The sequence below is a fragment of the Oncorhynchus gorbuscha genome, linkage group LG15 (assembly GCF_021184085.1).
Source record: "Oncorhynchus gorbuscha isolate QuinsamMale2020 ecotype Even-year linkage group LG15, OgorEven_v1.0, whole genome shotgun sequence".
NCBI lineage: Eukaryota > Metazoa > Chordata > Actinopteri > Salmoniformes > Salmonidae > Oncorhynchus > Oncorhynchus gorbuscha.
This window is the reverse complement of record NC_060187.1, coordinates 58,342,840-58,368,530: the sequence shown is the minus strand read 5'-3', so window position 1 is coordinate 58,368,530 and position 25,691 is coordinate 58,342,840. Positions and strand designations below refer to the sequence as shown.

At 40.4% G+C, this 25,691-nt stretch overlaps 1 protein-coding gene across 1 annotated transcript in view; it reads right to left on the bottom strand.

Annotated features, from left to right (window-relative positions):
* Positions 1-4,743: 4,743 nt before the first annotated feature.
* Positions 4,744-25,691, bottom strand: part of LOC123997585 (glutamate receptor ionotropic, kainate 3-like) — a 130,288-nt gene continuing 109,340 nt past the window's right edge. The window contains exons 12-16 of the mRNA XM_046301978.1: positions 20,872-20,990; positions 13,568-13,785; positions 10,999-11,224; positions 9,456-9,709; positions 4,744-8,750 (exon numbers count right to left, since the gene is read on the bottom strand). Coding sequence (XP_046157934.1) covers positions 8,358-8,750; positions 9,456-9,709; positions 10,999-11,224; positions 13,568-13,785; positions 20,872-20,990 — 1,210 coding nt within the window. The 3' untranslated portion in view covers positions 4,744-8,357. The remainder of the gene's footprint in view (positions 8,751-9,455; positions 9,710-10,998; positions 11,225-13,567; positions 13,786-20,871; positions 20,991-25,691) is intronic.

Here is a 25,691-nt window from a genome sequence, read left to right as displayed (position 1 = left end):
AGCTTTACAAACTGTGCATTAAGCTTCATATTGCACAGAGTATGATATTGTGTTCATTATATGTCTGTATTTCTCAACGTTACAAAATATATACATAGCCCTCACATGTTATGAATAGGAAACATAAGGAGAAACATGGATGAAGTGATACACTTTAGTAAAAAAGACATTGTGGAAGGGATTAATATTTACTGTAATTTACGTCTAACATAAGTTGAAGAACAGTAGGAAGGATGTAAAAACAATGACGGATAAATATACACTGAGTGTATGAAACATTACTAATATTGAGTTGCACCCCCTTTTGCCCTCAGAACAGCCTCAATTTGCCAGGCATGGACTCTACAAGGTGTCGAAAGCATTCCACAGGGATGCTGGCCCATGTTGACTCCAACACTTCCCACAGTGTCATGTTGGCTGGATGTCCTTTGGGTGGTGGACCATTCTTGATACACAAGAGAAACTGTTGAGTGTGAAAAACCCAGCAGCGTTGCAGTTCTTGACACACTCAAACCGTTGCACCTAGCACATACTACCATACCCTGTTCAAAGGCACTTAAATATTTTGTCTTGCCCATTCACCCTCAATGGCACACAAACAATTGTCTTAAGGCTTAACAATCCTTTTTTAACCTTCTCCCCTTAATCTACACGGATTGAAGTGGATTTAACAGGTGACATTAATAAGGGATCATCGCATTCACCTGGATTCACCTGGTCAGTCTGTCATGGAAAGAGCAGGTGTTCCTAATGTTTTGTTCACTCAGAGTATTATATCTGACAGCAGAGCTAGCACATTTTAAGGTAGCGTTAAAGATTGACTTTGCATCACCTAAAACATATTGCCTCCTTCCATAAAAGCTATCACTGGAAAATATATTTAACTCTTTGCTTGACATAATATGTATCCCTTTGAGTGGGATGACTTAATTCATTAAATCAATTAAATAACTAAATTAATAATCATAAAAATGGTATAATGTTCTGCCCTTTTGAGCAATTGTTATCTGAATTAATGTTCCAATCTGAATGAATCACTACCACAAAACTTCTATACTTAGCTACATCATTTCTTCATTGTTTTTATGCGTCATTGTTTTTATTCTCTGTTCATCTATTCCTCCTGTTCCCTTCACTGCCTTGTTCTCTCCAATTCTCTCTCCATCCTCTTTGCTTCTTTTTATCTCTCACCTCTGTTCCGTCTCTCACTTTAGCTGACACATTTCCTCAACTCTCTCTCCCCTCTTCTCCCTCTCGCTTCTATTTCATGCATTGGCTTCCTTTTGTTCCCTTCTTATTACTCATAATTTCCTACGACACTTTCACGTGACACACATTTAACCCTTCACTATCATTTACTCTCTCCCGTTTGCATCGTTCTCAATTGTGGGCTTTATCCCCCATAACATTTTCATACTCTCCTCCTCTGTCTTTTTTCTTCATTTCACTCTACCTGTCTTTCCTCCTTCATCCACCTCACTTGTTTCTTTTGATCTCTCTCTTCATCTGTCCAGTTCTCCCACTGCCTCCCTCCCTCCACCCCTCTCTCTTTTACACACTCCTGATTTCACTATCTTTCACTGCTCCCTCCAAACCGTGCATCTTTTCACATCTCTTTATCTGGCCAGCCCCCCTCCACTCCATCCCTCTCTCTTTTACATACTCATGATTTCACTCATGAGTCTCATGTCTCTTTTCATATCTCTCTCTTTACATATGGCCAGTTCCCGCCCGCCCTCCCTTCATCCCTTCCTCTCACCCTCTTTTACATACTTCTGATTTCACTACCTCTCAGTCCACTCCTCCCTCCACCACCTCTCACATCTTTTCACATCTCGCTTTATTCCCCCCACTCGCTCCCTCTATCCATCCCTGCCTCCCTCTGTCCCTCTCTCTTTTATGTACTCCTGATGCTCTCTTCCTGGCCCCTGCCTGTCCGCAGGGATTAATTGATAGTGAGAGATAATAAATCTTCCCATTAGGAGCAGGCCCCTGCCCATCGCTCATTATGCACCAGCTGCTTCTGAGCGCCGAGGCCCGGGGTTCCCCTGCTTCCTTTAACACCGACGTCTGGCATCTCCACGGCAGCAAGGTTAATCTCTCTCTGTCGCAGTTCGGCCTGTCTTCTGGCTCGCTTCGTGATCAGATGCAAACACACACACACACACACACACACACACACACACACACACACACACACACACACACACACACACACACACACACACACACACACACACACACACACACACACACACACACACACACACACACACACACACACACACACACACACACACCCCAGTCAGACATTTACAGTTTGTGGACTATTGTTAATTGTTTTGCGATACACTATATATATAAAAGTATGTGGACACTTCAAATAAGTGGATTTGTGGGGCCTCCCGAGTGGCACATCGCAGTGCTACCTGTGCCACTAGAGATTCTGGGTTCGAGTCCAGGCTCTGTTGCAGCCGGCTGCTTCCGGGAGACCCATGAGGCGGCGCACCATTGACCAAGCGTCGTCCAGGTTAGGGGAGGGTTGGCCAGTAGGGACGTCCTTGTCCCATCGCGCACTAGCGACTCCTGTGGCGGGCCGGGTGCAGTGCATGCTGACACTGTGTACGGTGTTTCCTCCGACACTTTGGTGCGGCTGGCTTCCGGGTTAAGTGGGCATTGTGTCAAGAAGCAGTGCGACTTGGTTGGGTTGTGTTTCGGAGAACGCACGGCTCTCGACCTTTGTCTCTCCCGAGTCTATACGGGAGTGGCAGCGATGAGACAAGACTAACTACCAATTGGATACCACGAAATTGGGGAGATTCGGCTATTTCAGCCACACCCGTTGCTGACAGGTGTGTAAAATTGAGCACACCCCTATGCAATCTCCATATACAAACATTGGCAGTAGAATGGCCCATACTTGTGGGGTGGCAGGAAGCCTAGTGGTTAGAGCGTTGGACTAGTAATGTCAGCAACAACAACATGTCAGTTCCTCAAACTTCTGCCCTGCTGGAGCTGCACCGGTCATCTGCAAGTGCTGTTATTGTGAAGTAGAAACGTCTAGGAGCAACAATGGCTCAGCTGCAAAGTGGTAGGCCACAGAACGGGACCGGCAAGTGCTGAAGTGTATAAAAATCGGCTGTCCTCAGTTGCAACACTCACTACTGAGTTCTAAGCTGCCTCTGGAAGCAAACTCAGCACAATAACTGTTCGTTGGGAGCGTCATGAAATGAGAATCCACGGCCGAGCAGCTGCACACAAGCCTAAGATCACCAAGCGTCGGCTGGAGTGGTGTAAAGCTCACCGCCATTGGACTCTGGAGCAGTGGAAATGTGTTCTCTGGAGTGATGAGTTACAATTCACCATCTGGCAGTCAGATGGACAAATCTAGGTATAGCGGATGCCAGGAGAAAACTACTTGTGCCAATGCATAGTGCCAACTGTAAAGTTTGGTGGAGGAGGAACAATGGTCTGGGGCTGTTTTTCATGGTTCGGGCTAGGAAATCTTAATGCTTCCAATGACATTCTAGATGCTCCTGTGCTTCCAATTTTGTAGCAACAGTTTGAGGAAGGACCTTTCCTGTTCCAGATTGACAATGACCTTGTGCAAAAAGCGAGGTCCATACAGAAATGGTTTGTCGAGATCGGTGTGGAAGAACTTGACTGGTCAGCACAGAGCCCTGACCTCAACCCCATCGATACCATTGAGATGAATTGGATGGCCGACAGCGAGCCAGGCCTAATCGCCCAACATCAGTGCTTGACCGCACTAATGGCTCTTGCGGCTGAATGGAAGCAAGTCCTCACAGCAGTGTTCCAATATCTAGTGGAATACAGCAGCAAAGGGGGGACCAACTCCATATTAATGCCCATGATTTTGGAATGAGATGTTCGCCAAGCAGGTGTCCTTTTGGTGATGTAGTGTATATTGGGCCATTATTCAATGGACAGACTATATATTATGTTCTTCCTTTCTTGAAATATTGCATTCTGTCACTCATTCTGTCACTTATGTCGCTTATATAAATGTTCTGCAGCCAAACGATGATGATTATTACTGGGATAGTATAAGGGTTGATGGTTGGCAAGCTCTATCAAGGCCTAGGTAAATATAATTATATAAGAAGGTATCTCTGCTTGCTGATCCTCATTAAATGTAACAGACAAGAGCAGAAGAGATGATTTCTGAGAAGGCTTCTATGCTCTCATGTATGGATGTTTGCCATTGAGTAATAGTCATGAAATAGACTCGCTCAGTGTGTATCAGTAATTACCCCTGAAGTCTCAGATGCGGTCACTGCAGATTAACACTCTTCAGAAGGCCTCTATCCATCTTTTTTCGCGTAGCAGAAGCTCCCAACACACAGACAGCTCAGTCACTTACCACTCCAAACATGCACTACTCTCTCCACTCTCCCTGCTTGATGTGCATGTCTCAGCAAGACACAATGGTGATATTGTGAATAGCAGGTTTCAAAATGCACATGTTTCTCTGTGGCGCCCTCCGGTCTTTCATGTCACTGTGAACTTATACTTCAGTGGTTCGGTATCAGCCAGCTCAGGTAAAGCATGACTTCAAAGGGATATTCCAGCCCGAGTGAATGGATCCATACGGCAAATGGCAACAAAGTTCGCCTTGAGCCAGCTCTGCAGAGAGAGTTTTGTATTCTCAGGTTTAGTTGTATGAATCTAGTCTATAAACTGACACAGTGTCTTTGAATAATAGGACTCAAACAAGAGTAATATAGTTTTACATGTTTTATTTAAAACTTTAAAATCATATAACCCATACAGCAAACTGTACAATTGAATTATTCACAGTGTTAAAAAGAAAATAATGCAATAGCCTCTCTATGATTTTGTATTTCCCCACGTTTTACTTGGTTATTCTAATAATGGTATTCTCTTAACACATACAGTTATTAGGTAAACAGAAAATGTTCCAAAACGTTACAAAAAACTATATTCATAGAAATTCTGCATGTCCACAAAGAAAACCCCGGTCGGCACCAACATATCATATGTTTGAGAGGTTTCTTGTCAAACGATAGAAGTAGACAATTCAGCTCAACTCAACTCAAAACAAAACAAAAATAAATACCTAGCGCTGTGACTGTTTGTTTGCTTAATAAAGTGTAACTCATAGCAAATACTGCACGTTATGTTATTTTTCTCTTTATTTTTCTCTTAGATTTCATAAAATGTCGAAAAATAACAATTCACATTTTGCTATAAAAAAGACAGTATGCTTCATAATTGGGATTGATTGAATTAACTGAACTCAAATCTTGGTAGTAAATGTAAATAGTTTTATTAATGGATCACTGATGTCCATTTTCACCACTATTATTTCAGCGAGTATATGGATTAACAGAAAAAGCACTAAAGTAACTTGTGTTTGCAGTCAAAGGAGAATTCAACTGGAAGCCAGTCTAACGTGTAGTGTAACAACCAGTCTTTGCCCAACTGCATCATGGGTTTCAAAAGAGAAGAAAAGAGCCAGCTAGATCATACAAAATCTATTCTAAAGAAGTTTCCTCTACAGTTTTGGGGAATTCAATATTACAACGTCACATACACCTTATATCAATATATTAGGTGTGATAAAATAAGATTTACATATAATATTCTACTCTTGATGATCATAATCCAATATAATATATTATAATCCATTCCAATCGAATAAATTAATATGGAGGTCTGGGAAGTGGGAGTGGGGTACAGGTTAAAGTGGCATATGAAACCTAATTTAAATTAAGAAATTGTGTTTGGCTGAGAGCAAAAATGTATGCATTTACCTGTAAAAATTTAGCAAAATACATTTTCTCCTGTTCATCTTATCTACATATACTCTACTTTGCAGAAGGGAGTTGATTAACATTTATACAATGAGTTTCTACCAAACCAATCATAAGTCACACAGATTTAAGTTCACTTGAATCTTTACATTGTTAATGTTGAAAAAAAGGAACCCAAGATAGTTTGTCTTTTTTATCAATATTGTAAACCTCACAGAGGTATGCTGTCTGTTCAGCTCCCTATTCCGGCAGCTCACATATAGACTCCTAGCATCCTACAGCTCAATACTCATTGCAGATATACAGTTTATAGGCATTCCAGACAACATAAACCCAGAAAACCCAAACTTCCATATGTTTGTTCATCTCATCATCTGAGCATGATAATGATTAATTTAATGATATCTATCTCTAGTGCACAGAATGAAAATCAAATGCAAAAACCAAAAGGGTCTCATCAGCCACTCAGAGCTAGCCTATCTCATTTCCGTAATGGTAGCGTAGCGTTCGGTAACGCTGCCACAGAGCTTTAATATCGGCCCTGCAATATGAATAAGTAAAATAATTTGCGTGTCCCGGGGACATTCACTGTTGCCGTGGCCACAAAGTAAACACACGCAGAAGGAATAGTATGTAATACCATTGAAAATGATGACAGCATTTGTTTCTTACTCATAAGGTCCCTTGTCCAATGTCCTCCAACACAATACAAAACCTAGTCATTTACAATCACCTGCAATTGCAGAACTAAAACCAAACAGCTTAAAACAGTGACTATGCAGCCTGTACATCTGTACTGTGCTCTCTGCATTTCTTTCATGTCACTGATATTACTAGATTAGAGTATCTGTTTAGCAGTCAGAAGGTAATTCATTGCAAGCAGCAAGAGCAATTCAATGGATGGCTATTTCTGAGGGGCCTTATTGTAGAGACACTTCCACAAAATGGAAACAGATGGCTGATTGCCCTCTGAAAATGTTATATTGCCATTGTTTTTTTTAACAACACAAAGCCAATGCAGACAGATTTCTCTGAAATATTTATTAAGTGGACACTGGCAGATATAACCAACTAGAGATTAGCCAAGCTAGCCTAGCTAGCTGGCTAACTAACTAGCTGATTATAAACCTAACCATAACCCTTCAAACATGAACGGTATGATTGGGTTTAACATAACCATAAACATGTTGTGCTTTTATGAGGAAATAAATTCAATTTATACCCCTAAATCGTACAGTTGTTCAACATGTACATATCAAAAAGTAATGAGACCAGGTAGTTATTTTAGAGGACAATATAGACTAGTGGTGCAACAAGTATAAGGGGATTCATGTCCATTTATCATTGGTAGCCAGATTAGAGTAAACTTTAAGTGTCACGTACTTGCATTTTGGTACATGAATATGTTGAAGCAAATCACTCCTCATTCATTATCCCAAGAGTATTGTATATTTGTTTGTTTGATTAATAAGATGCCCCCCCCCCCCCAAAAAAGTTATTATATCTGATAGGAACACATTACCCTGTGTTGTAAAGAGAAAAAAGGCCATGGATATTACTATCTAACATAGTCTAATTCAGAAATTTGGGAACAGTATCTCATGAAGCACTTGCATGAGTAGTCACATCCAATGTTTAGTTTTATTTTATGGGCAGATCTTTGGAAATTGGCTAGCTCATTGTTCTTATTTTTTTTTCACGGCCAAGATTATCTTAATGTCCACAAAACATATGTCTGCAAATAATGTGGTGAAGCACAAACAAATAGGGCCCTACATTGTGTTTAGTCACAATAACAAAATGGCACAATATGTGGAAACGTAATTTATTACCAATAAATCAAGGTCTCCCCATTAACCTCAGGATAGCTTCAGTGATGTCAACTCTCTCTCGTTGAACAGTCATTTTTCGTCAATTAAAGATCTGCAAACCAAGTTCACTGAGTGACTAATGCTCCCTCTTACTGTGGGATTTGCTCACTGTTGGGATTCCATTGCTGTCATCTGCATGTACTAAGGACGTGTTTCTTCTGGTGGAATTATAGAAGTCCGGTGGTCCAAGCCATGCGTTTAAAAACGCCTCCCACAAAATAGACGGTGACTCAAAGAGAGCAAATCAAAGACTCAACGTTATGTCTGTACAAGGTTTGAGGTAACATAATTTTCTGCTGCCAAAGGACCTACAGACAAGATAAAAAAGAATCAGTCAGAACTTTGACTTTGAATGATCATGATGTGCTATGTGTGACATAATTGATCTCCCATCAAAACCTAATTTCCCATGTCTGTCTGTAGTTCTTTTATTGCCATGCTCAATGAAGCCAACTCTGCCTTTATGCCATTTGTCCAATAAAAAGGTTGAATCATTGTTGTCAATCAAGGATTCCTTGGATATCTTGTGATTCCTTGGTGAGTGTATTTTTGTGTTACGCACGTAAACATCGGACTTGAATACAGATTATTTGGAGATGTGGTTTCCTTTTCCAGGAACGGTTCTTCTCCTCCTCCACCTCACTCTCTCTCTTTTTCTGTCTCTTTTGGAATACATGGGTGAACGCTGTCATACCTGTGTCGCCGATGCTGCCATTTTGATAGTACCATGTTGAGTTAGTGTTCCATGTTTCGTTAGTGTCCCTATGTCGCTGTGGTTGATGGTGAATCTGGTAATACCCTCGATTCCATTGTCCCAGGTTTCGGGACCAATCACGCCCTCCACATTGCCCAGGAGGCTCTTTCTCTGGGAGGCGCAAACCGTCACGGGAACACGGGGGTCATCCCAGTGTTGCAGCTCATGTTGTCCTTTCCCGGGAGTCGTCGGTCGTTGAACGTGTGCATGTTGATCACTGCATCCGTCTTGACCATGACCGGGACCTGGTGGTGGTGTTTGTGTTTCACACGCCTCCCGCAGGTGAACGACTGTCTGATCTCGTCCACCATGGCACTGCAGAAAGACCTCTGGGCGAAAAGGGCGAGGAGGAGGGGAGAGAAGGGGGGAGGGGGAGGGATGGGGGGTAAATGCCTTAGCTTTAAATGGTTCTGAGAGCAAAGAGTGTCAACAATCAAAAGCACAAAACACATTAACCACAAAACAGTCATGTATGTTGTTCCTCTCCCATCGCTGACAGCCATGTCAAACTGCAACCCCCACCACATGCAACCCACACAGTGTGCACTGTTCCTGCTCTGTCAGATAGATTGAACACAGAGCCGTATTCTTACCCCATTAACTATACAAGAATGCTTGACACAACCCGCTTAGTTGCATAACTCCAATCTGCGATTTACAACTTGAGTTTCATGGTATTCTGACATCTGCAATGACTAATAACAGATTAATTCGGCATGCACCAATTTACAATTATGCCTGATAAGATGTTCTATTTTATGGCCAAATAGCACAGGGATTATTTGAGGGAATGCAAATCCCTTTAATAAAGGGAACTAAAATGGACAGAGTGCAGCTTGAATTTAAAAGTTGTTTTCATATTGTCAGACATAAGCACAGTTAGGCAAGTTGAATAATGGAAGTGAAGGATCTAAAATTAACCAATACAAATACTGTACATCATGCAAACAATGTCATCCATAAAATAATCACATCAAGTACATAAATTATTGATCAACAATCTTGAATCACATTCATGGGTTTAATATCTACCTGCTCACGTTTCGCCGTCTTCCTTAGCTTGTATATGAATTCGGCTATAGCCACAAAGACGGAGAGAACCAGGCCAGACGCCAGCACTATAAAGATCCCTCCCAAATTCTGAATGCCCATGGGGCCGGCTTTCTCACGGCGCTCTTCGTCCAGACAGCTGCTGCCGCTCCACCACTTCTCCTTCAGCATGTGCAGACGGCCATCCTCCAGAATGCTCAGGATGGCGATGGTCACTTTGTCCCGGTATGGAGAGCCTGTAAGGCAAGCAACAGGTCTGCTTAAGTCTGGTTGTACGATAAGACAAACCACTAACTGGACCTCGCTGAAGAGGCCACAGGGGTGTTTTCACAACACATGGCTTAAATGTGTATGTTGTCATTGCATATTAATATGCATTCACAAGTTTGGACACCTACTCATTCAAGGGTTTTTCTTTATTTTTGAGCATGAACAAGGAAAGAAATTCCACAAATTAACTTAAGGCACAACTGTTAATTGAAACGCATTCCAGGTGACTACCTCATTTTTTGGATACCACACGATTCCACATGTGTTATTTCATAGTGTTGATGTCTTCACTATTATTCTACAATGTAGAAAATAGTAAAAATAAAGAAAAACTCTGGAATGAGTAGGTGTGTCAACTTTTGACTGGTAAATCAAATCAAAAGTTATTGGTTGCGTACACAGTTTTTCAGAAGTTATCGCAGGTGCAGTGAAATGCTTATGTTTCTAGCTTCAATAGTGCAGCAAAAATTTAACAATACACACATTGTCCAGAAATTACAAAATAACAAGAGTAAAATACAATAGCAGGTCATCAAAATGCTCTGCATCGAAAGCACAGATATAGAATGAATGTGTTATTTGTTTGTCCAGCTCGAGAGGACCACCTCCTACCAATGTATCAGTGGGGGATGGTGCTTGTTGCAGGAGTTATGGAGAGCTTGAGAGTATTCATACCATCAACGACGTATTTGATCTATTAAAACTTCTTGACGTTGAGCAAACGTAGGCTAATGCGATTAGCATGAGGTTGTAAGTAAAAAGAACATTTCCCAGGACATAGACATATCTGATATTGTCAGAAAGCTTACAATCGTGTTAATCTAACTGCACTGTCTAATCTAGTAGCTATTACAGCGAAATAATACCATGCTATTGTTTGAGGAAAGTGCACAATTTTGAACATTAATAAACAAATTAGGCACATTTGGGCAGTCTTGATACAACATTTTGAACAGAAATACAATGGTTCATTGGATCAGTCTAAAGCTTTGCACATACACTGATGCCATCTAGTGGCCAAAAACTAAATTGCACCTGGGCTGGAATAATACATTATGGAATTTGTCTAGCTTTTCAAAGTTGATGGTACAAAAAAATAAATGTTGAATTGTTTCCTTTCAAATGGTACCAAGAATATGCATATCCTTGCTTCAGGACCTGAGCTACAGGCAGTTAGATTTGGGCATGTCATTTTAGGCGAAGATTGCAAAAAAGGGGCTAATCCTTAAGAATGACAGATTTTGTTACATCTTACCCATGGGAGTGCCTATTCCATAGCCTTTGCTGTCAATGACGCCTCCAACCTGGGTGAGGTTGCAGTTCCGCTGGGTAATGTAATCAATGGTGGTGGACTCCATGAGCAAGGCATAGTCAGACTTCAGAACCCTCTGGATGCCGTCCTCAATGGACTTGACCAGCGACGTACTCTGTTTACTACTCATAAAAGCCCACATCTTCTCAAAAGTAGACACCTTTGATTTCTGGGGAAGAATTGAAAGTACAATCAATGTTGAACCTCAGCTTGTGCATTACACCTGGTCAAAGGGGCATTGAGTCTAAACAGTACTTTTTAAAAATGTACATGTTTTCTACCGTGTGTTGATCCCATTGCACATATAGCCCCCATCTTTGTAGCACATAGTATTGGTGTTGAAAATAATCTGGCAATCTTGAGCACCTATCATGCTGTTATTATCCTTTTCCCGCACTTCTCCATCTCGAGGTATGTAAATGCAGCAATTAAGGAACATATTGGAGCCTTGAGCTCCAAGAAAAGGAATAAACTGTGCAATGCCACTTTAACATTCACAGCTTTCAGCTACTGTATCTACTTTGACACTTCTGTACTTTCATACATCTATTCATTTATTTTATATAAGAAGTGACTTGTGCCACTGGATACAATCATTTAGTATGGGGAGGTAATGTACCTCTATTTTCATCCACAGGAAATAAGAAAAAAGTATTGATTAATTGAGTTCCTCTCTATTAGCCTTGCGTTTGTCTGTGATATTTCCTGCTATTTGACAAGGGGTCAAATGTTATTCCATACCTAATTTGAGATAATGACCGTCTCATCACCAGTCATTTGAAAATATGTAGGATGTCAAAGCTCTTTAGTTACTTAATTCCTGCATTGGCGGTTAAAATGAGAAAAACTTTATTTATAGGTGCAGGTGACACACATGCAGTACATCTGATTGCCAAGATAGCATAGTGCACCAGAGATTACAGTGCAAAGATTTACTTTGCCCTACAGTGCCCTTCCATGCAGTGTGATTTGACAAATCTACAGCTACTCCCCGACCTCTTCAGTATTTATCAGCTCCCACATCCGCTTCAGTCGAGCTCGTTAGCCCTCCCAGTGATAACGAGAAGGGCACTTGAGCTCTGCAATTGATGAGGTAATTATAGACACCTGTGTCTCCTCTGACTAATAACAATGCAATCATATCTGTCACTAATCAAAGTAAACACGCTCAAGGAGTAAAATCCACTTTTTACTGTGCCGAGAACTTACAGCAAGTTCTTGACTAATTGTCAATCTTTCATTTAGAGAAGATTCAAATAGATGGGTATATCTCAGGGTAGACAGGCAGCCATCAGGAAATAAAGGCTCTGATGAGTAGATGATTAGTAGGATAAGGTTTCAGTAGGGGCTGGAGCAAAAGCCTGAACACTCAGTAGCTCTCCAGGAGGAGGGTTGGCCACCCCTGGTTTACACCATAGCCAGTAGTTCCAATGGATAGGCAACTGATGACTCTAATTTGGTATAATCACAAATTCTAGTTACTCCATGGACCATGTCTAATCCCTCATTGAACTCCATGTTAATCAAACCTTATGGAATAGAACGGGTACTAATGTGCTCTTTCTCCCCTAGTGGATTTTTTGGTGGTCACAGGAAATCTTTATGTGGGTGAAAATTCTATTGGTGGATATTCTGACCGGGTCATAGAGCAGCGGAGAAAATGCTAACAGAGAGCAGTAAGATAAATTATGAATAATAATAATAATATTTAACACACACTTTTCAAAAAAACAAAGTGCCAATAAATAAAATATGAATAAAACAATATAAAGGAAATGGGGATGATGTAAATAGCAAATTGGCCAGAGAGAAGTCAACTAAAATACATCCTCACTTATATTGTCAGGGCAGGGGAAACTCCTAAGATACACTCTTTAGCAGAGGCACACATATTACATGAAGTATTTATGAACTATTCAATAGAGAATATTTGAAAGTGTTCAAATTGGACAATCACCGTGGGTAAAATCATCTGTTTTCCTTGGTGTTGTGTGCCATAAACACATGAGCTTTTCCATTGTCCATGAAACATGTTCCAGAGAACTGTGTCCAATGTTTTCCATTTCTTACACAGAAAAACAACAGCAAACCCTTACGTGTTATTCAGCACCACAGGAACAGCATCGGAGTCGAAACTCAAAATAATAAAATAAAGTTGAGAACACTGCAGGGCAAAAGCTGAAACTTTGGAATAAAACAATTGTTTTGGGAGGATCCCATAAAACAACGTGGAGAAGTGGAGAACTGCTTTTGCAGTGGGAAATAAGATCTAACTGGAAATAAAAAATATATATAAAAAATGTATTTTGTGAAAGAATATGATTATTTATTTTATTTTATTGTGAAGCATACTGTATATAAAAAAGTACTGATGCAGCATCAGGTCTTCATAAACAAGTTTTATGACTGTGTGTACTCAGCGTGCTTCAATCAATGAATAATGAAATCAACATGAAACGAAGCACAACTCAAAACCAAAGCAAAGACAGACCACGTCTTTTAAGATGCATACCTTGAAGAAAGACATGGTGGCACTGTCTTTGACCACACCATACTCAATCTTGGTCTGCTTGGCGATGTCGTCGGCAGAGTCCACGGGTGACTCCATGCGCTCCACGGTGAGGAAGGCGGCCAGGTTGGCCGTGTAGGAGGAGATGATGATGAGGGTGAAGAACCACCAGATGCCTCCGATGATCCTGGTGGACAGGGCTTTGGGCATCAGCTCAGAGCCTGGATGGCAGACATGGTGAGGGAGAACAACGGTCATCTTACAGATACACTGTAGGTATTCAGTCGCCAATTGTTTAGCTCACATTTTGGCTTGAATTTTGGCTGTAGGGTTCATATACATATTCCATGATATATTCTGTCATTTCCAGACAATATTTCTGTCCATTTAGGGGACCCATTTGAACTCAAGAGGACCCCCAGAGGTAAAAGTTTAGTGTAGCCCCTGATATGGAGACGTTTGACATCACATACGCATCTTCTTTATGTACGATTGTTACAGAATATAACAAACACAATGGTTATGTGGTTGCTTTTTCACATTAGGTGATCAATGGAACACACATACTGTACACTCTTGGTCTTACTCAAATTCTCAGATGGAAAACAACTAAAGGGGCATATCTATGTACCTGGCAGCCTTATATTTTAATTTGACTACAATTAGCTGGTTATGAAGAACGCGGATGAGCAGAACATTTTGGGGGGCGATCCCAAAATCTAATGCCAGATACAGTAGGATTCCTGTATCCAAACAAACCCTCAGTCTAGGCAGAGAGTTCATTTTAAAATAATGGTCATGTTCCAAGCTGACAATATTCCGGTTGTGTTGCATGCACCATCCAATGGTTGTGTGCAAGTAATCGACTGCAGAGTCAGCTATCTGATTGCTATACCATATGATGATGTTAGTTGAAATGTTAAACACCTATACGTGCATTGTGAGATATCAGAGTCAGGTTAGAATCAGGTTTATTGTCGTACAAGAGGAAAATCCTAGCACAGCTCACACATGAACGCAATAAACAAAAAGGCAGACAGAAATAATACCCCCTCCCTCCCTCCACCTGCCCATAGAGGGAAGCTACATAGAATTGTTCATTATAGTGATAGCCCCCAGGATGAAACTCCTCCCGAAGGGCGTGGTGTGACACTTAATTGTCCAGTATCTCCGACTTGTCAGTAGACGATCAAAGCAGTAATGGAGTGGGTGGTCTGGGCTGGAGATCTGGCATGCATCTGCAATGTAGTCAGCCTGGAACGCAGCCTCTGATTCCACTAAGCTTAACTTATTTTGGCTGGGGAGCAGTATTGAGTAGCTTGGATGAATAAGGTGCCCAAAGTAAACGGCCTGCTCCTCAGTCTCAGTTGCTAATATATGCATATTATTATTACTATTGGATAGAAAACACTCTGACGTTTCTAAAACAGTTTGAATGATGTCTGTGAGTATAACAGAACTCATATGGCAGGCAAAAAACTGAGGAGAAATCAAAACCGGAAGTGAGAAATCTGAGGTTGGTATTTATTCAACACAGTTCCCATTGAAATCCCTTGAGATATTAATGAAGTTGCACTTCCTAGGGCTTCCACTAGATGTCAACCGTCTATAGAAATTTGAATGAGGTTGTGGGACTGAATGACTGCAGAATAAATCAGGTGTCTGGCAGTCAGCCATTTCATGGTCATGCGCATTTCACATGATAGTGACCTGCTCCTCAAGACAAAGGAATACTCCGGTTGGAACTTTATTGAAGATTAATGATAAAAACATCCTAATGATTGATTCTGTACTTAGTTTTAAATGTTTCTTTGACCTGTAATATAACTTTTTGAAGTTTTTGTCCGACGTAACGCTGACCAGAACGAGCATTTGGACATGTATACCAAACGCGCTAACAAAAGTAGCTAATTGGACATAAATAACGGACATTTTCAAACAAATCAAGCATTTATTGTGGACCTGGGATTCCTGGGAGTGCATTCTCATGAAGATCATCAAAGGTAACGGTATATTTAGCATGTAATTTATGGTTTATGTTGACTACAACATGGCGGCTATTTTGACTTGATTGTTCTGAACGCCGTCTTAGATTATTGCATGGTTTGCTTTTTCCGTAAAGTTTTTAAAAAATCTGACACAGTGGTTGCATTTAAGGACAGGTATATCTATAATTCCATGTGTATAACTTGTATTATCATCTACATTTATGATGAGTATTTCTGTTGAATCGATGTGGCTATGCAAAATCACTGGATGATTTTGGAACTAGTGAATGTAACGCGCCAATGTAAACTCTGATTGTTTTTATATAAATATGAACTTTATCAAACATAACATACATGTGTTGTGTAACATGAAGTCCTATGAGTGTCATCTGATGAAGATCATCAAAGGTTAGTGATTCATTTTATCTCTATTTGTGCATTTTGTGATTCCTCTCTTTGGCTGGGAAAATGGCTGTGTTTTTCTGTGGCTTGGTGGTGACCTAACAATCGTTTGTGCTGCTTTCGCCTTAAAGCCTATTTGAAATCGGACACTGTGGTGGGATTAACAACAAGACTACCTTTAAACGGTATAAGATACGTGTATGTTTGAGGAATTTTAATTATGAGATTTCTGTTGTTTTGAATTTGGCGCCCGGCACTTTCACTGGCTGTTGTCATATCATCCCATTAACGGGATTGCAGCCCAAAGAAGTTTTAACAGACAGAAAGCACAAACTGATGGTGGAATCGGTTCTGGTGTTTTTGAAATAATAAAGTGACACGCGTTTGCTTCTTCATTGTGGGGTTTCATTAAGAACCCTGCCACTTGGCATGTGTCCAATTAAAATAATGTCACCAAGACAAAGAGGTCACATCTAAATGTTATTCTGCTCTTTCTCTGCCTTTGAAATGTTCCACCTCCTTGGACACAGCCATATGTTCCCTGCACCTGTAAAATGGCTTGCATAGTATACATGCTTGCTTTTATATGGGCTGTTGTGTCGATTTTCTGTTTTGTATTCTTCTTTGCATGATTTTGAATTGTGTGGAGCAGTGCCTCACAAATAATGTATGCATAACATACATCCATTTGTGACAACTTACATTTGACAGGGTGAAAATGGCTTATCAGTCTCTGGACATAAATGTTCAATTACTTAGGTTGGCCAGGCTGCCTTCCACAGCATTTAGTATGACATTGTGAGGTCCTCTGTCAGTTCAATTCCCATATATCTTGTTTACAATAGCTTTTTGACTACTTTATTTTCTGTCCCTGTCGACGTCTAAAACAACCTCTCCACCAGAGGTAGAGTTCAGTGCCCTCCACTACTTTACTGAGAAGATTTATGAGGGCAATTTTGAAGAGTAACCACCCCACTGAGAGGAGGTAAAGTGGTCAGCTTTTTAACCTTCCTTACCCAATTTGATTGGATTTGTCCTTTGTAATTTGACAGCCTTACACGGTGGCAAACAAGGCCAGTATTGTAACACTTCAAGGTAAGAACTATCACTTAAGTGTAGGAGGACACTCAGCTCAGCAGTCAAACTGGTAAGGAACTGGAACAACGGGTAGCCCAATTGGATTCCAGGCCATAAAATGCTGTTGTCAGCTGTTGTCGCACGGCACCTAGAACACTCAAAGAAATACTAAAAACGGATTGGTCATACAGTGCTGCCGAGGAAATAAAAACCTTGTCAATGCACTACGCATCTCATTGAAGAATGACTTCATTTCTTCTAAGCCAAATAAGTATAAATGTCCTTTCAGAGCAGAAGATAATGATGCAATTCCAGTCAACAAAGCAACACAATCTGAGTGACTGCAGTGCTGCTGCAGCTAGAATGGCTAGGTGCTGAAATCATAGTTTCAATTTGTAATGTCATGTGCACAAGTACAGTGAAAGGCCTTGCAAAACACAATGACAAAACATTCAAATATAAAGTATGTTACATAATGGGGATGTGACTAAATACACACTACGGTAAAATGGCAATTTTATTGAGAAAGGTATTAGGCTCAGGGATGCTGAATGAATTAAGGACATTTTATTTTTTGTGTAAAAGCACCAGTTGGCAACCCATCCCTTATGGGATTAATTGACACAAACAAACATTACAATAATTCACTGTGATGATTCTTGATGCTTGTAATATTACATACAGTAGTAACATTTGTTGTGATCCACCTGTGTGAAATTCGTGTGTTTACAGTACCGTCTATCACCCATAATGCAATATACGACTAGCAAAAAGCATTCATAACTACTCGTGGCTCCTTATAACAGCCTTGACAAAAGCACACATGCTTAAGAGTTATATTCTCTGTGGATTTAGAAGCACTGAGTACTATTAAATGCAATGCCCTGGCTTTCTCCCCATGTTATTTTCCCCACAAGCAAAGATTCAATTTAACATCAGGGAGGCACCTCTTCCCGTGAGAATCATTACCTGAACTTAACATTCTCTCCTTCGTGGCATCATCACATAAACACACGCTCTCTACACCAGAGGCTGTTACTGCTTATTAATCTCTTTTAAAAACTAAACGTCATAAAAAACTAAAAATGTTTTCCAAGTTGAGAAACTATCTTCTCCATATCGGGATAAGATAACTAACACCGATAAGGTCAAAACAATGCCCCATGACTATAAATGCAATATTTTGTATAGCTTATGTTACTTACACATTTTGCATATCAATATAGCAACTTATTTTCATGTTTCACCCATTTTGCAACTCCTCAGACACTGTTTGCCATGAGCAAAGCCTCACACGGCCCAGGGCACGCCTCTTTCGAAGCATGCAAGGTCGGCTTTTACACCTCTCCATTTTGTGTATTCTTGTTTTGTATGACACCTCACTCCTACAGACAAGCTGGCAGGATTTTGATTTATTAGGCTGTTCTTCCTCTTCCAAACATAGCCATTTGCATTTTAAACATGTCAGTGAAATGGCTTCTTCCTCAGCGACTGTCGGTGAGTTTGGCTTCAGAGCATAAGGTGTCTGGTTTGTATAACAAAATGGACCCCTTTGGATACATATTTGGTCCACTTGTATCAGGGCAGAACACATAGCACTTTTTGCACTTTCCACTGGCACTTATTGTATTCTGTCCAGTATGGAATTAAATGAAGTATATTTCTCCCGCTCAATGGTTTTTCCTTTTAATGGTTTGAGTGTGAGTACCTGCTGAACTGCAGGGTCGGTTTTTCTCTCACACACCAGCCACCATGGCCACCATGGCCAGTCCGCCTCTGGCTACAGAACACATAGGTGCCACAATTACTCAATACTAGTCCATCTAAACAGAGATAAACGTGCGCAGGCAGCACATGGTGCTCTAGGGTGAGCACTATGTTATTGCTGGATTGATAAATTACATGATCAATCGATTAGATAGTATAAAGGTTTGCTATGAGGAGATGGATAAAAAAAACGCATTTCAGTGGGTATGTCTTCCAGAGAATCAATGTTTGACCTACTTATTTAGTTAACTGCAAATGATGCAGGTTATTTAATTTTTTTCACTTCATCATAGGGAACTAAGTTAAATTGGGAAAAGGCAACATGTTTAAAGAGTAGTTGTAACTTGCTAACGTAATTGTTCTAAGCGATTCCAGACCACGTTAGCGCTATGATCTTAAAGGGATAGTTCACTCAAATTCCAAAAGTAGATCTCCTTTTGATTTTGTTATCCTTGCTACTGTCACCAAATGCATTTTTCTTTTGCGCTTGTGTCCAAAGAACAATGCAAGTCAATATCCCAGATAAAATCATTTTCCGTGTTTGATGTCCAAATCATTTTAAAATAACTGTATAGAGTTAAAATATATATATATATATATATATATATATATATATATATATATATATATATATATATATATATATATATATATATATACATTTTAGACACTTTGGTTATGATTTGGAAATGAAACGTCTATCTATCAAGGAAGGTTATACTCATAATGCAAGTGGACTTCAGCGAACCACCTCCGGTACACTTTACTTTCTGTGACCTAGTTATCTCTCCATTTTGCTGTGTCGAAGTAAAATTTCCTGTTGTATAGTAATGTAATCTGGAGGAACAACATTAACCTGCTTACAGGAGGACAGTATCAAAGGAACAATATTCTTTAATTATTTATTCAATATTATTTTTTAGGTTTTAAGTTCAAGATTCAAGACCTACCATCCCAATGACAAAGGACCATCAGTCTTGTTCAAAGATGAATCACCAACTTCCTTCTGTTTTGCTCGTTCCTCTCATCCCTTTCATATTGTACTGTTAGCCTCCACTCACAATGCAAATTGTCAGAGATACCATGCAGCTACGCGGGAGAGCTGCCGGAGGAGCACAGCTTTTGTGTTTAATGGATTGCCGCATTTGCTCTCCTTACCGGCAGAGATCCACCGTCGAGCCTCCCTAATTTGTCTTGTTACATTGAGGTTAAACATTTTATTAGTAGCTCTTTTTTTTTTAAAAATCCTCGGCTGACTTCATTACGTCAAAGCATTTATGGGGCTCCATTTGCTTACGAATGTCTTCAAGGGTGGACGAGACGACCACATTAGCTTGGTGTTGCCGTGATATCCTTCCCCTAACCTTCCTCAGATTTGTGTAAGCTTACACAGAAGGTGTAATCATTCAAATATGTATTTTGGGGGTTGGGGAAAGACTAAAGCTAACTGTCTGCTCTAGCATAAGAAAGATGCTGAGAATTGACATACTTTCATATTATGAATAAAGGACAATAATGGCACTACTCCATGCACCATAAAAGGCCCAAGTGGCATTTAACAAAATGTAATTTGTCCCGAGAGCTGAGCTGTGTGGGGGGGTTTATATTTTGACAATGGGTCTTTGGTTCAAGGACTCGGGAAACACAAGAATATAAACGTCAACCTTGTGGCCATAGCCAATGCCAGCGAGGAGTGACAGCTGGCATTTGTCAGACACGTTCACCAACTTACCCTTTCGTCCCAAAACACAAACAGCTGTGTTATGGGGAAACAAATGCAACCGTGTTTTCTGTCTTTTACCTGCCACATTCTGACAGGTGTCTGACACCTACTCCTGTTTCTATGAGCGGGCAGGGAGATGACAACAGCTTTCTTTTGCAATGTACGTCTGAGCTGCAGTTGTTCCTGACAGGCAAGTGTATTCTAAAACAATGGAAATTAGGTAGCTTGTCAGTTAAAGAGGTGAAGAGAGGGAGGGAGAGGGAGGGTGGCTGTGCAGAGGAGGAAGGGAGTGGAGGGGGGACTGTTGCTCTTGACAGGTGAAAGAGGGAATAAGCTAGGCTATACCATACCTTGCTGCATGAGGGAGCCCACACCGAACCAGAAGCTGTTAAGGAGGGTGAAGTTGTTCTCTACCACATCGGATCCGGGATTGCAGGGATGGGCGTCATACCATTCGTATGGACTGAACCTACAGGGAGACAGGTGGAGAATGATATCAGGAACAAAGGCTCCAGTGTACTACAATTTTGGCATAATAGTGTATTGTTACTGTGGGGCTCAGTTAACCCTGATGAGAGATCATGTGTATTAGAATCCAATCCCTTTCTCACCAACATCAATATCAATATAGAAATAATGGATACTCATGTAGCCCACCAATGTTTGCACACAGATATTATATACAAAGAAAGAGACAAATTTGTTTGAAGTAAAACTATGACTCAAAGCAGTTTAATAATCAATGATATAATATAACTGTGTTCATATCGTAATATGGGGATGAGGGGGAGGGGGGTAATATAGGGACTTACACAGATCTGAAATATTGCTCCCAAGTTTACATGTTTTATGCATGGGTATACCTATCTTGGATTCATTTCATGCTCTTGCCCAGTAATCCTGTGGCTTTGGGGTTTGAACCATAGTAATGCATCTCAAATTGGTTCTAATAAGACCGGAACAGAAGCTGTGCTTAATAATACATTCTAGTTCTCTGCATCGAAGGCCTCTCCGCTGGATAGAGCACTCCTGATGTGTCCTTGAGCCTAGCACTTAACCTGAATTTCGCCTGACAAAAACCACCCATGAAGTGTTAGCCTACAGTGTCCCTAAAGAACTGTGCAACCGTGGGCACAAATTACGGGTTGCACAAGGAGCCATATGGATTTTTACTCACTATACAAACAAAAGACAAGCTGTAAAGACGTCCACATGTATTGTTTTCAGTAAATTGATTGTTTGTGATACATTTGACATTTGACATTTGTCAGCTGTGTTAACGTGCTCTTATGTGTCCTTGACGATGGCTGTCTGTCAACCCTGTTCAAATCAAAAAGGTTTGCCATACCTTTATACATCTCTGTGCTCAAAAGGTAGCTAACTGTCCACCAAAAATGACACTTTCAGGACGACAGATATTGAAATGTCATGTGATAGAATGTGAGGCATGCAACGCTGGAAATGTAGTAGAATAATACCTGCGAAGCCCGTGGATCCACACACTCTGCCATTTAGTGTCTTTTCAAAGTGCTGCACACCGTAAATCCTTTAATATCGATGAAACAGTCACTTTTTTTAAAGGCAGATGGCGAGATAACACATGGTAAATGTCAGTGCTTTCCCTTCCTGAACTTCATTTGGAAAATGTTTCAAATACGATCTGATTTATTCAGGGTGTTTTGCTGTCAGAGGAGAGGAAGAGGAGGCTTAGATCCTTCGAAGCCAGATGGCAACTCTTCTTAAAATACCCTGTTTCTATTTACTGACTTTCGTGAAAGTTGACCAAAGAGTGGAGATAATTAGGTAACTCTTTATTTTGATAGTCCATCAGTAACATTTCAAATCTTAATATCTACTAACCCTAGCACTAAACCTAATCTGAACCCTTACCCTTATTCTAAACCTAACCCTAACCGTAACCTTAGCAAGCAGCTGCTATCAACAAATAGTTTGTTGATAGGATGGTGCTCTACAGATGATCCGAATGAAATGATCCCGAAAATAGTCTCTTTTCAAAAAGAAGAAACTAAATCAAGACCTTCAAAAGTTAGATGTCAAATGCCAATGATCTATTTTTACCTCGTCAGTCACTGTGACATTTATGCTGAGCGATATTTGTGGGTGAGGACATATACAGTGTCAATAAAGTGTCTCCCGAAACATTTGTTGTATTTAATGCAGTGGTTCCCAAACTTGTTACAGTCCCGTACCCCTTCAAACATTCAACCTCCAGCTGTGTACACCCTCTAGCACCAGGGTCAGCGCACACTCAAAATGTTTTTTTTTTGCCATCATTGTAAGCCTGTCACACACACTATATGATACATTTATTAAACATAAGAATGAGTGTGAGTTTGTCACAACCCGGCTCGTGGGAAGTGACAAAGAGCTCTTATAGGACCAGGGCAAAAATAATAGGATAATAATATTCAATACATTTTGCTCTTTATTTAGCCATCTTACATATAAAACCTTATTTGTTCATACAAAATGGTGAATAACTCACCACAGGTTAATGAGAAGGGTGTGCTTGAAAGGATGCACGTAACTTTGCAATGTTGGGTTGTATTGGAGAGAGTCTCAGTCTTAAATAATTTTCCACACACAGTCTGTGCCTGTATTTAGTTTTCATGCTAGTGAGGGCCGAGAATCCACTCTCACATAGGTACGTGGTTCCAAAGGGCATCAGTGCCAAGACAAGAAACTCTGAGCGCAGCCCTTTCCAGAAATCTGGCAGTGGCTTCTGATTAAATTACATTTTCACAGGACAGCTTGTTGCAATTTCGATGAGGCTCTCTTGTTCATGTATCGGTAAGTGGACTGGAGGCAGGGCATAAAAGGGATAACGAATCCAATTGTTTGTGTCGTCCGTTTCGGGAAAGTACCTGCGTAATTGCGCACCCAGCTTACTCAGGTGCTTCACTATATCACATTTGACATTGTCCGTAAACTTGAGTTCATTTGCACACAAAAAAATCATACAATGATGGAAAGACCTGTGTGTTGTCCTTGTTAATGCAGACAGAAAAGAGCTCCAACTTCTTAAGCACGAACTCATTTTTTTTCCTGCACATTGAATATAGTTGTGGGGAGTCCCTGTAATCCTAGACTCAGACCATTCATCCCCCAGATAGGCCAGTCATGTGAGAAACTCATCATCATGCAAACGGTCAGACAAGTGAACATTATGGTCAGTAAAGAAAACGTTAAGCTTGTCTCTCAAGTAAAAAAAAAAACATGTCTATACCTTGCCCCTTGATAATCAGCACACTTCTGTATGTTGTAAAAGCGTTACATGGTTGCTCCCCATATCATTGCATAATGCAGAAAATAAATAGGTCAGGGGCATTGCGTTAACAAAGTTAACCATTTTCACTGTCGTGTCCAAAATTTATTTCAAGCTGTCAGGCATTCCCTTGGCAGCAAGAGTCTCTCAGTGGATGCTGCAGTGTAACCAAGTGGCGTCGGGAACAAGTGTTTGCATTTTCATGTTTTATTTCTAAATGCCTGCGCAAGAGTGAAGGTTTGCCGTGAGAGAGTAACGGTTAATGTGATTGGATGTTAATTATTTGACTAGACTACCTGTATTTGACATTGTGTTGTTATTTTGCTGGAACGCTCGATGGTTTAATTTTATTTTTGACAGTGAAACGAGGCTACTCAGGCAACAACAAAAAAAACTCACCCAAATGTATAGCCCCGTTGGAAAATATAAATGTACTGTTTGAAAATGTGAAGACATAGGCATACCCCTGGGGGAAATAGCTGATTTGATGGAACACATAGCTTTGCATCTCCATTTGCCTCCATTTAATGGGGAAGGTGTTTAAAGATGGCAGCATCCATGCACTTAATAGAAATTCATTGTTTACCAAATTCTCTGTATTGTATATTGCTCTGTTACAATATTTTTGTATCGTCATTAGCACAGTATGTACAGTATACATGAACACAATTTTAGCAGACAATTTTAAAAACCAAAAAAGTAGATTGTGCTGATTAATGGCGCATTGAACCATGTCACGCACCGTAATTTTAAAACTAAATGGATAGTTGTAAAACCATGACGTCACATTTGAATTCCAAAATCTTTATGCACCTTCGCCACTCATTGTGTGTTTTTCATTAAATCAGGTCACACTCTAATGATGCAACAATCTCCCCCCCAAAAAAATCAGTCCTCTAAATAGCCTGAATGAGATTCAGAAGCAAACCCTCGCCTCTCCCTCATTCTCGGCAGCTAGACAGACATAGCAGAAGCACCTGAAGCGGTAACTCAAAGAAATTGAAACTTGGCCAGTGTGTTGGTATTTGAAAAGATAAGGATGACTGGGGAAAAACTCCATTATTACACACTTGCTAGAGCGTACGTTCTTATCTACATTGGCATGGTATAGAAGAAGTCTTATTTTGTCATCTGTATTCCACTGCCCATTTTTATCTTATGGAATTTCAAAGATATATTTTCCAGGTCCTGGATAGTGTAATGCAGCATTGAAGCTTGTGATGATTTCTACCTCCCTAGTTACATCCTTAAAGAGATGCCAGGTTTTAAGAGCACTGATAAGGCAAGTGCACACAGTATACTCTACCGGGCATTGCTCAATGTTTTCTCTTTCGTACTTAGAGCATGGTTGTGAGTCATTTTTTGTTTTCACGCTTCTGTAAGCACTCGAGTAGGTTTCCCATATTGTTGACCTATAGTCATGGACTCCAAGATGGATTGTGGCAAAGCATAATTCTCACGAGTGTCTGCTCAGTGACATGGATCGTGATTGTCCAGAAAAGCTTTTTGATTTCAAAGTTGTCTGAATTGTTTTAAACTATAGACTATCAATCAGTACAAGTACGTGCCTACCTGATATTGAACACATACATTTGCCTCTTTCGTCAAAGCGTTCTGGTTTTTCTAACATCTCAAGCACCCATACATCAAACTGCTATTTGAGCCTTCTTTTTGGCTCAAATCACTTCTGCTCGCTTTCTAGGCAGATCTCCAAAGAATGATGCAACAGTCAGAGATTATTTTTGAGTTATACTTATAGAACAGGGTGCTAAAACGAGCTTGTGAGCTTGTCTCAAGACATAACGGGAGAGGTTTGAGGAATGCAGCTGGCTCCTCTCAGAACCCCAAGCACCTTCAAAAGCTCCACATTCTCAGAGCTTCCTC